General features: G+C 35.8%; 1 protein-coding gene across 10 annotated transcripts in view; it reads right to left on the bottom strand.

Annotated features, from left to right (window-relative positions):
- The window catches only part of LOC106084176 (sex-lethal homolog), a 116,543-nt gene extending 106,030 nt beyond the window's left edge, over positions 1 to 10,513 (bottom strand). For 2 of the 10 annotated variants that reach the window (XM_013247694.2, XM_013247700.2), the window contains exons 1-2: positions 10,399 to 10,513; positions 8,938 to 9,024 (exon numbers count right to left, since the gene is read on the bottom strand). In XM_013247694.2, the coding sequence (XP_013103148.1) occupies positions 8,938 to 9,002 (65 nt within the window). In that variant the 5' untranslated portion in view covers positions 9,003 to 9,024; positions 10,399 to 10,513. Of the gene's footprint in view, positions 1 to 5,750; positions 5,987 to 8,937; positions 9,025 to 10,029; positions 10,354 to 10,392 lie in introns of those variants that run through there. The other 8 variants (XM_013247701.2, XM_013247702.2, XM_013247703.2 and 5 more) reach the window with 7 other exon arrangements.
- Positions 10,514 to 12,298: the final 1,785 nt, after the last annotated feature.

Genomic DNA, 12,298 nt, shown 5'->3' with positions numbered 1-12,298 from the left:
GCATACCTGATTCGTATTCTACACTCAAATACTTTTTATTTAAGTCCCATATTCCCATTGTCAGTAAAAAAGTCCTGTTTGGGGGGTTTTTGGGGAAGGGGTGGACTCCCAGAAACGTGGTCCCACATTTGGATATTAGATTCGTAATCTTCTCGCAAATACATTTCATTTCAGTCCCATATTGCCACGGTCGGTAAATAGGTCCGATTTAGGTGTGTTTTGGGGGTTGGGTTGGTCCCCCTAACACTTGGTCCGACAATTGGATATCTGATACGTTTTCTTTAGGATAATACCTTTATTTAGGATAATACCTTTCATTTCAGTCCCACATTGTCGTGATTGGTCTAAATATATGTTTGGTAGGTTTGAGGGTGGGGCGGTACCCCATCCGAAATTTGGATGCCAAATTTTTATTTTTAGGGTACTACATGAGATCACACAAAATTTCGCTTAAATCGCACGACCCATGTCCGAGATTTGGCGTTTCTGCATATTAGCAAATATAATTTGTCGAACCACCCTAATTACCATACGCCTCTTACGCAACGTAATTGTATTTAATTTCGATCTCAACTTCAATATGCTATATATCATACGGGTAGAAATAATGTGTTATACACCACAGTGGAGCACAATTGCGCCTGGCGAATTGTGTGCCACCCCCTCTTTGGGTTTTGTAAAAATATTCAGAAGACCATTATATAGGATTTTCAAAATACATGAGAAACGCAAGTCAAGCGCAAAAATGAGTATGGTGTGAAATAAATGAACTTGTGGCTTTAAACCACAATGTGTCTAGAGTGGTTGTTTTGTTTTTTTTTTCCTTAGGCAAAAGATTGGTGCACCTGTTTGCGGCACCTATTTAAGATGCAAACAAACACACTCACACAAAACTTGCGTAACTAACAGACCATTGAAAAGTTCTCAAAATAAAAAACAAATATTGAATGGAAAGTGAGAGAATGTGCGAAGTGGGGAGGGGCTGCTCTTCGTCGCTCGACGTAGTTCAAGTGCTTCCAAATACTCTGCAATGAAATTAGAACTTTTTCCTTTAGTGGCTTCGAAGACGCCTAAAAGTCTGCAAAGATTTGTAACTTAAATTTCGATGACAATAATTGAATGCATAATCCTGTCGTTAACTGTATTTGCATGGATTGATGTTTAGTACTGCGTGACACACACAAAATGTGATGGTTAAATATTGTGATAATGTTGTTTCATATGCCTACACAATCGTTATGAAACGTCCCAAATAAGGGGAGAACATGCAACAAAAATTAATTCCATCCAACATTGTTTAAGGGGGCCAATTTGCTTAAAAACTAAGCATGCCTGACTGGCAAGTTCATCGGCCTCGACAGCAAAACGAATGACGCCTGACTTAAACTAGCTGCAAATTCCGGCCACCACAGGAAAATGTACACATTGGAAGAGTCTGGGTTTTATATTGAATGTTGTTTGCCGAGGTCAAGCTGGCCAAGCCATATATTGATCATCTGTACGGCCTTCAAAAAAAAAATCTCTTATAAAAAAAATACCAGCAACCTCCTTGCCATAAGCATTATTGAACGTTGAAAAACGTTCGCTGCTATGTTTCATTCCTTTCGCTATTTTCAAATAAAAACCAGCAGCATGGCAGCATGAAAACTCGAAGCAACTCAATTTTTCAAAGGCTAGAATAAAACTGAGATACGCATTCAATAAAAGAAATGATTTCTTTCTCAAGTCTAAAAGTCTATTGTTTAAATATGGCGCCCACAGTTATTAAGAGTCGGAAGTGGAACACAAAAAAAAAATTGGGGATGTTAGGCATCGGCGACAACGAAAAGCAGCAAAATCCAAGACAAAGCAGTAGCTTTGACAGCCCCAAATACAAGGAAACGGAAGAACAATGAAGGAGCGCATCACTAACGAAACGTAGAGTGGTGGGGTGGTAGAAGTGGGGGTGAGTGGAGCAAGTAACAGCGGCGCCTAACTCTTTTCTCTTCTTCTCCTATTTTATTTTCTGATTTAAACTACTTAGTTTGTTGTTTGTTAAATTCTTTGCGCCAACTAAGCTCGCATGAAAAGGGCACCGACGAATGTGAAACAATGTCTGCCGCCTCAGTATTCCCTCCCCGCTGAATGTGAAGACACATGAAATATGATTTATAATCGCATAATTTTTGGAATACTTCTATGAAATAAATAACTTTCTGGTATCGCCCCCCAAATCTATGGAATGGCATGGGTTTCAATATCATGGTAATGGCGACAGTTACTGCCTGCTCTAATGGCTACACAGATGCCTATGATAACATCACAGCTTGCGTATGGTCGTCATAGCCATTTTTATGAAGATGTAACATCGACTGTTTATGAATACAATGAATGAAATCTCCGGGTTCAACGCTTGTAGTTTCTATCTTCTTTTCGGGGATATTAGCACTTATTTTCCATTGGCAAATAATGCTATGAATATTGGCAAATGGGGATGATGTGCCAATCAAAGAAATCTTTTTGTAGTTTAATGGCCAGAATTTCCCTGATGTTTGCTTTTGCTTGGCAACAGCGAACAACTATGAAAATAGACATGAATGCGTGACCTAATATCTATTTTTATTCTATTCACTCTTAATTCGATTACAGCTTAAACGCTGCTTACTTCAATCGATTCAGTTTTTCAGTTTACGTCTCGTACTCCCAGTTCATTTTTATTTTTAATGTGTGCTACTTCAGCTAATTGATGTATTAAATGAGCATTTATGGAAACTTTAACTCTACTCCTCAATGTTGCAGTTGAACGCAAATACTGACGCAGACGTAATGGGGAAATCAAATCAAATTACTTGGCAAATATTTGCAATTACTGAGTGGTAAGACAAAAAACAAAAGCAAGAAACACAAACATCAGAATTTATCGGTAAGCTGCCATGTTCCTTGCAAACCCATCGATGGAACACTGTCTGCATGACCATAGAAATGTGGGAGGCATGCTCAACCACATTGCTGAAGCTTACACCAACTCCAAACAAGTATAGAACATCTATAAAATCGCCAAGTATTGCTAAAAAAAACGGCAGGCAGCGGAACCAGTATCCGAGGCTAAAAACAGCATAATCTCTTTTTAAAAATGAATTTGTTGAAAGAAATTCTTTATAATTGACCCAAATGGGGTACTTAAAAATTAAATTCGACATTGTTTCCATGTTCTAGGATTTTCTTTGCTATCGGGCAAGGCCGTTAAGCTTTCATTTTCGCTTAAGAGAACGATGGATGAAGATCATGTCAAAATCAAAGCAGAAAGTGGGTAGAACGCGATGATCAGCTGTAAAGAAGAGCTTCCGCATTAAGCAGGGTATTAGGATGTTTGGAACACCATTCTTAACAATACGAATGCAAAAGAGGGAATTGATTACCGATGAATGGCGCCGAGGAGCTTAATAGCTTCAATAAGGATCTGAGAGAAGGTTGGTAGAACGCGATGATCAACTGTAAAAAAAAGGCTTCGCATGAATCGGGGTGTTAGGGAATTACTGTTTGGAACAACATTCTTTACAATGCGAGTGCAGAAGAGGGAATTGATTACCGATTGAATGGCGTCCACGGAGCATAATGGCTTCAATAAGAATCTGAATAAGTAAACAAAACGAAAAACCAGAGTAGTCTTGGATTATCCCGCTTTTTTAACATTTCCAAACATGTGGTTAAATTTTCTCAAAAAACGTAAAAAAATAATTTAGATTTTTAAGTAACATTTATTTGTAGACATTCCCAATCAAACCAATTATCTGCAAGATAGTAAGCGAAATGGTATGATCAATTCATGTTAAATTGTCAGTCGAAGCTTAATCCTAGCAAGTGCAACTCAGATGTTCTGAATAGATTATCAATGCAAATTTATGCTGGCGAATTTGTGCAAGTTACCGATATCATGTGGTAACAGATACTAATAATCCATAACAGCGATTTTCACTATATACTCGTAGTACAAAAATAAATCACAGCCTTAAATTTTAAGTTAGGAGCAATACCCAATGACTTTTACATCCCATCGTAGGTTCGTTTAATATTAACTATCCATTTTTTATGTAAAGAAGCCGATATCGAATATTTGAATACCGGGATCAAACAAGCTAGTTCCAAATTTTAAAGGGATTTTATTGAATGATGTGCCGATGTGGAAGAACGTAGCGAAAGTGAAAGTGGATAGTAATAACCTGTTCGACCAATACAATTTTTAAAAAACTATATAACGGACGACCAAATCAACGACTGGATCAATATGAAAAATGATTTTGATATCCGTTGGGTCCAAATAATAAAGTATCTGTATTATAAATAAGTAAGTTCCTTTTGACCCTATGATTAAAATTGTCGAATATGGGTTTTCGGGTTTACCATTAATATCAGCACCTACAGAAAGGACATTTTCCGCAGTAAATAAAATAGGGACAAACGAAAAATTAGCAGAAATTGTCACTGAAAGTCGTTCGCGTACTTTGTTCGCCAGCAGAAGAGAGCGGGAGAATGCATGAGAGTAATTGAGAGTTTGCAAATTTCTACCCGAGAAAAATAAAATATCGATTTTAATCACGAAATTAATTGATGCAATTAATTTTTTAATTGAAACTGCTTCAATCACGAAAATGATAATATCTATCACAGTTTTTGAAAAAGGCGATTGAAAAAGTTTAACTAAAAAAATTGCACGTTCATTTAAAAAGGTGATTGATACAATTAAAAAAAATATATTTTTTTTTTTTTTAGAAATAATTTGTTAATTTATCCAATTAAAAAAATGAAAGATTCCAAAGATCTGCACAGAGCGCAAACAGACAAATCAAACGAACCGGCCCGTCCCTGTATTGTTGGTCAATGCGGAATTCGCATAAGAAAGCACTTGCAATGACATTCAAAGAATGTTCAAGTGCACAACAAAACAAGTTTAGCAACTTTGATGTGTTTGTTGTTCTTAGTAATGACTAGTTTTTATCGGCATAGTGGAAAGTACGGTTTTCTTCTTTCTTGCTGCGCTAAGGAGAGTTGGAGGACATTTTGAGCACTGTTTCAGTCTTTGCGTATGTATGGCACCTTAATCAATTTGATAAAGGTGCTGATGAAGTTACATGGCGTTAGAGAAATCGGGATCCACTAACCAGTCAAAGTGCTTTGAATAACAACACACACTTGCTCAACTTTTTTAAGTTCTTTGCTATTCTGTTCTTTGTACAGAGAGCATTGAATAAGTAAGATATCGAGCTGAAAGATGTTCGAAAAATCAAAATTGAAATTGTAAAAATTTCCAATTAATTTTTTAATTGGTCCAATTTAAAATATACAAAAGTCATATTTAAAAATTTCTTGCAAAAAGAGCGCTGTATAGGGCGGACACACGATTTCGATGCAATTAGTTACACACACATATGTTAGGCTTCCGGAATACGAATAATAAGATTTTTTTGCCAACTTAATGTGGAAACTGGTGACCAAAACGTAGCAACTCGCGAAAAAAGAACTTTGCAAAGCTTAAAGAAATAAATTACTGAGATTTCTCAATGTGTTCAAAGCTAGAATAAATTCCTACAAAATTAGTTTGGGCTGTGAAAGGTATATTTGTGATCCGATTTTTAAATTTGTTTCCTTCAAAGAATGTCGAATGTATGCGGATATCTGTTATAGTGTGCTTTATATAGGCCTAGCAGTTTTGTTTTTCTTAAGCAAAGCTTATTAAATAGACACATGATCTTAGGAATAACAATGATATTTACCGATACATATTTAAAGACTGATGTCTCTGGTTGCGGTGCCGGTTATTGAATCTTTTTCCTTTAATTTTCAGCACTATTCCTTTACTGCCGATGTATGCTGCTGTGGTGATGTTAAATTGTGATTTTATTTTTGCTGTTGCTGTTTCTTTTTCCTTTTTTATTTTTTATTTTTGTTTTTTTCAGACACGTATACACACAAGCCTTTTAATAATTTATTTTATTGATAATAAATTATTCTTTAAACAGCAATGGAGGGCAGTTTAAAAGACAGAGAGTAGAATAAAAAAAAAACATTATTCGTATTTCACAACGAAGAGGAGGAATGGGAAAACACTTTCATTGGATGGCAATTGATTTTTTGCATCAGTTTGCGGAAATATGAATGTCGTTACACCTTATTTCCATTTGTGTGTCTAATTTTGCAATTTATGGTAGTTTTCTTCTTTTTTAGAATTTGCAAATTGCACAGAATTTAAGACAAGTGCATGGCGATGGAGGCGGCTGGCAATATCGAGGACGAGGATGGCATCGAAACACTGCCAATGTTAATATCTTTCACCTTCAGCACTTCTTCGTCGCCCTGCTTGTCTTCTCGTTTCTTTAGGCATTAGACACAAAAGCAGCCAACTACTACCCTCATACTAAACTGTTTGAGTGCCTGGGTTTGTGTACCGTTCAACTTATACAATATGCAATAATCTCTAAAAGAAATCACAGCCCCCCAAAAGTAGGCAAACAAAAAAACCTACAAAATGATTAGAAATATAAATAACTTTAGGAAGGATGAAATAAGTAGGCAAGCTTGTAACTGCCTGTAATGTGGGTGAGTGCAACCAACCCTTTTTTGTCCTTTACGTCTAACAATATTTATAGGGGACATCTCATAGACACATGTGGAGGAATTCGAAAATTATTATTAAATTAGAATGTTAAAGAATTCGATCGATGCGTTTAAGATTTGTAAAAGATTCATGTATCGATCAATTTCTAGCAAATATGATAGTGAGGAAAACTGGACAAAATACAAACATATGTAAAAAAAAATTAAATAATTACCTATGGCTAATCAGTCTCTGGCAACTGTTATTGAAGGGAATTTGATTCTAACAGGACACCTTAATATGACGTAATTACGATAGTCGGATAGAGAACCTGAAGACGTTTTTAAAGCAAGAGTCAATAGGCTGTTGGCTTCTTGAGCTTATCTGCCGCTACCGTGTATGTTGTATGTAGTAGTCGCAGATTTGCAGAAGAAGCTGTCTTTGGTGAGGTATGATCCCGAATATGTCCCGGCACGTTAAACTGACTGCAGTGGGTCTGTACAATAAAGTAAGCAATTATCATAATGAATCTGCAAAAAAAAACCGCCATTATAATAATCCCCACCTTAAGGTGCTATCAGACGACATGTTTTTGTCAAAAGATGTCAAATTAAGCATATATGAACGTTGTGCACGTCGCGTAGTACGTATGAAACACTTAATATGAAGAACGGATTTTAGAATAAAAACGCGGTTATTTCGATTACAGCGAACATCTTTTTTGGATTTTGCGCTTCTTTTTATTTTGGTCACAAAATCATATCGTTTTGTAAATGGAATTGTGTCCAGCTTAAGGTGGAGTTTTATACTATGCCCGCGCATTAAAAATGCCACTATGCAAACAAATCCCAAAAAGAGCGACGCGCAAAAGTTAAATAATATTCAACTTTGACGATTGAAGTAGTGGCTTTAGGTATCAAGTCATATTTTTTTTAATTTTTGCGCATTGCTTTTGTAGGATTTTTTGCAGAGTTGCACTTTTATTGGGCGCGCATAGTACATAACTCCACATTTAGACTAGTAGGATTTTTAATCCTTCTATTTAGAATGGAAAAGCAAAATAAAACTTCCTTTAAAAGTTTAGACATAATGCATTGGACAAGATGCAGTTCTAGGATACTCGTCAGAATAATATGCCATATAAAGATTGTATGCTTCCACCTACTCACTTTTATTCCATCGGACATACATGTACATACATGCATAAAAAAAATTACAAGGCATATGACGTCACATTTTGATTGGAGCAAGCTCTTTTCGTACATAAAGGTACGTTCAGATTAGTCAAATATTTGTTGTAACATTTTGGACCAAAATATGTCAAATCCGTATATTCTTGATTTTGTATTCACAATAGATGTATTCATTTATTCAAAATCAAATAGCTTTAACCATTAGATAAAAATGCTATTTATTAGTCCTACATTTGATTGTATGTAAAATTCCGGCACGGTATAGCTGTGAGCTGCACACAGGCTAGAACATCGAGGTCCAATCTGTGTGATGTTCATTGCTGACACGAGGAGCTTAGCTGCGAGCTTACGTTCACAAGTTGCGGATAGTGGTATGCTCCATACGAAGTAACTGCAACGGCAGTCGCGGACACATGAAAATGTGGTGGCAACAACTTTTTAAAATGACAAAAACATATAGAAATCAGCTGTTTTTGTTATCTGTCGAATGAAAGTAAGCACAAACTAAATTCTTTTCACTATTTATGATTTTACTCATAAAAAAAACCGGTTTTGCTCTATTTTTAAGTTATATCATACGAAAATAACATACAGGTGTGAAAGCAAAAATGACGATTCGTATATAAATTGACAATTTTGACAACGATTTTAAATTACAGTGTCATCTTGAGGAGCAGGGGCAATCTTCTCACATATCAATGAGTGCAGTCCGATTCAAGTTTTAGCTCAATGATAAGGGGCCTCCTTTTTATAGCCGAGTCCGAACGGCGTGCCGCACTGCGACATCTCTTTGGAGAGAAGTTTCACATGGCATAGTACCTCACAAATGTTGCCAGCATTAGGAGGGGAAAACCGGCACTGACAATTTTTTTTCTGAAGTCTTATTTTCCAAGAAGAAGCCTTATTTTCCAATTTAAAAGGTGTTAGAAGTATGAAAAAAATATGTTCTACTAAAATATAGAAATAGTGCAGTTGATGGGTAGGTATATACCTACAATTCAAAAATTAAGAAAAAAAAAATATATATATATATACAATTTGTTGGTCTTCAATATTAGATTTAAACCCTGGCATATATATACAGTTAGGTTGGCAAATATGGTCATACAAATTAAAAGAAAAAAAGTAATAAATAATACACAATGTTTATCAAATGAAATAAAAAGAATTTACCTCTGTCTGTAGCCATTATATCCATATGGGTTGTAAGCAACATTTCGAATGTTTTGGCCATACATGTCTCAAACGAAAAGTATAAAACTGAAAGAAATTAAAACAAAAAAAAGTTGTAAAACAATAACAAAAAACACAATTTATTGCAGCACAAATTAAATTAAAAAAAGCCAGGAAAATGTTGGAGGAGAAGGATGTAACAATCAAACATTTAATTTTAAAACAACATATAGAATGACTTCGACAAAACGTTGTGGCCCTGCTCAACGTTGTGTTGAGGACACAAAGCATTATGAATTTTCTGCTTCGAGCCCTAACTCTCTCATGTATAGAGAGAACTAAATACCACCATATTTGTAAATATTAAAAATATATCTGGCAACCCCGAAAGTATGATCAGAGATTGTGAAAAAAAAGAGAAAGCCGGCAAAAAAGGTGGGAGAATGAATAGTGAAATGTTAAATTAACAAATTATTTTAGGTACTAATAGATGGTTAAAGGATTGTTATTATGTATAGTAAACAAACCAAGAGAATAAAACTGAAATGCACGATTGAGCAGAGTCACACAACACACTTGCTTAAAATAGGCTACACAAAATGTGCAAAAACGAAATTATAAAAAAAAGAAGAACGCCTAATAAAAGGAGCCATACAAATTTGGGGTTTCCTTCATCATAAGATTTATCTAACAAAAACGCAGACTACAGCATCCTCTTCATCAAAAAACCTTGCTTCCTTCCCTCTGTTCTTCTCTCGGGTACTTTCTGATTGGAAATGTCCGTATGAGCTATGCCTTGAAGTATGTGTGCTTGTGCGTACGCTTCGTTTGCTTGTTCCACAGCATTTTATTTTATGGCATTATATTTAATTTGATTGAAGAACGAACATTGATTTATTTTATTTTATGCACTTTTTGCCACCCTCGCCTTCGCAAAACACACATAATTTGTATTGTTTTCTGCCACCAACGACATCGGCAGCAATCACCACCACCACGAAAAATACATTCTCTCTTCTGACGACCTCTTCTTCAACACAAAAAAAGCATCTTCTCCGTGTGAACACCCCTATTTTTGCACAAAATACACACCAGCAGCTAGATAATCCAAGTCTTCTAACAACTATGCCGTTTTTGAAGACGAAATTAAGTAAAAAAATATATATTACACTTGTTTCTTTTTCTATTTTCACTAACACAAGTTTTTATGGAATGATCACGGGATCGAATCGGGGATTTTGTACACCACGCGTGTTTATAGAATGCCTTTTGTTTATAGAATGAAGGAATTGGCTGTTCTCGACGAATGGTAGAATGAAGGAACACCAGTGTTCGACGAACAAGGGAAGAAGGAATGGCTCGTTTTTGACGAATGGGAAAATGTGGAATGGCCGTTCTCGACGAAAATGCAATTTTGGTGAAAATTAGTTAATTAATTATTTATTTATTAATTACACTAACACACAAGACGATCCACGGGATCCGGAATCACGGAATACACACAGCGCGTGCCAAGCGAAAAAATAAAATACAAATCGCAAGCGGGAGGAAGCAAACTGAATTCCTAATCGATTACTCGACTACTTTTTGTTTGACTTTGAAGTAGAGCTGGCAAACTATCGATAATCGCACATGTTGGGAGCTTTAGACGGTACATCATCATGCGTGGTCATTGTAATAGCATTGGTGAAAATAAGGGTGTATGCGTCACTATACACAAAACCATCAGTCATGGCTGAAAAATCAAAATCATTTGCTGTGTTTTATGTAAGTACTGGATAGACAAAAAGTTTTGAGTGCAAGTCTGTTTGTTAACTATAAGATGATATCGCCATTTGCCAATCTGTCAAAACTATACAAGGAAAGAAGTGAAAATATTTGTAAAATTTATAATAAAAATTGCCAAACACGTATGGGCATAGAAGTCAAATAGCATTTATTAAGACTTGTGCTCGCAATTTTTTAAATAAATGGTTTTAATTTTACTTTGCCATTCACAATAGAGGATTTCTGCGGGTGGCCACACTAATTTGTGAAAAACATATCATGGCAATCCTGACAAGAGATGTTCTACATAGGCTTGCACTGGTAATTTATCCAGAACTTCATTGTCCTGGATAGGTGCATTTTTCATACAAATTCCATTGCACTATACCAAATAATACCAAAATACTACACAGCTATTTTTTCGATAATTGGCGTCTATCGATTACACAGAAATGTGTAATCATTTCTTGACAGATATTGAAAATCACGGTCTGTCCACAGTAATGTGAAGTTTAGATGGCACATCTGATGCATGGTCTTTGTAATAGTATTGGGGAAAAGAAAGGTGTATGGGTCACATGCACACAGAACCATCAGTCATTGTTGGAAAATCAAAATCATTTGCTTTTCGATTGTTGCCGTCTATCGATTACTGTTTAAGCCTAGTACTGACTTCATTCGCAGCGAAAATGCCTATTAAATTATTGCGAAATCCGGCGCACTCTTTTATTTGTCAGAACACAAACAAATGTCAAACAACATAGACAACAGCAGAGTTGAATCGATCCATTTCGTGGGCATTAAATTACATTTGCAATTAAAATTGCCCGAAATTTATACTGATGCAGCGACATGTCGATACTATTTTACTCATAGCACTAAGTGCTATGTGTACGGAATGTATTCACATTATCTTCGCCACCATTTTTTTATAGTGCGTTTTGACAGTTGTTCGTGTGAAAAATCGTAGTCAGTACTAGGCTTTACACAGAAATATGTAATCATTACTTGACAGATATAACAAGAGAAGAAAAGTATGAAAAAATAAAAGAAAAAATCGATGTACCGTTTTTGGTAAAAGCTGTAATCAACACGTTCACACCAAGTTATATTCATTTACAGGTAGTCGCAGTTGCCCAACAACTCTGATTTGGAGTATGTTACTAGTTCGCGCCATTTTTCGTTGTTTGTGGGTTGTGCTTCTCAACTATAGGGGACACACCCACAACCAAAACTCGTTGACAGACAATGCGCTCCGCGAGAAAAAATTGTACTCACCTGTTTACGGTACACTACCTGGTAAATATGTCATGGTACACACGATGAGTACGAACATGATGTGCCGCATAATTTAAAAATTCCAATGGGGACTTTAGATGGCCCATCATGATGCGTGGTCATTGTAATAGTATTGGTAAAAATCAAGGTGTATGCTACACAAGTACACATAACCATTGGTCATGGCTGAAAGTCTAAATCATTTTAGTTTGTTCTCTTTCGAGACAAGCTCGAGAAGAGCTTTTCAAGCTGTGTGGTGCTCACAGCTACGCCTTGCCGAGCGAATAATTTGTTTTAAAATATTCTAAAGTATATA

This window comes from Stomoxys calcitrans, chromosome 4, assembly GCF_963082655.1.
Source record: "Stomoxys calcitrans chromosome 4, idStoCalc2.1, whole genome shotgun sequence".
NCBI lineage: Eukaryota > Metazoa > Arthropoda > Insecta > Diptera > Muscidae > Stomoxys > Stomoxys calcitrans.
The sequence above is the reverse complement of the archived record's forward strand: the minus strand, read 5'-3'. Positions and strand labels throughout refer to the sequence as shown.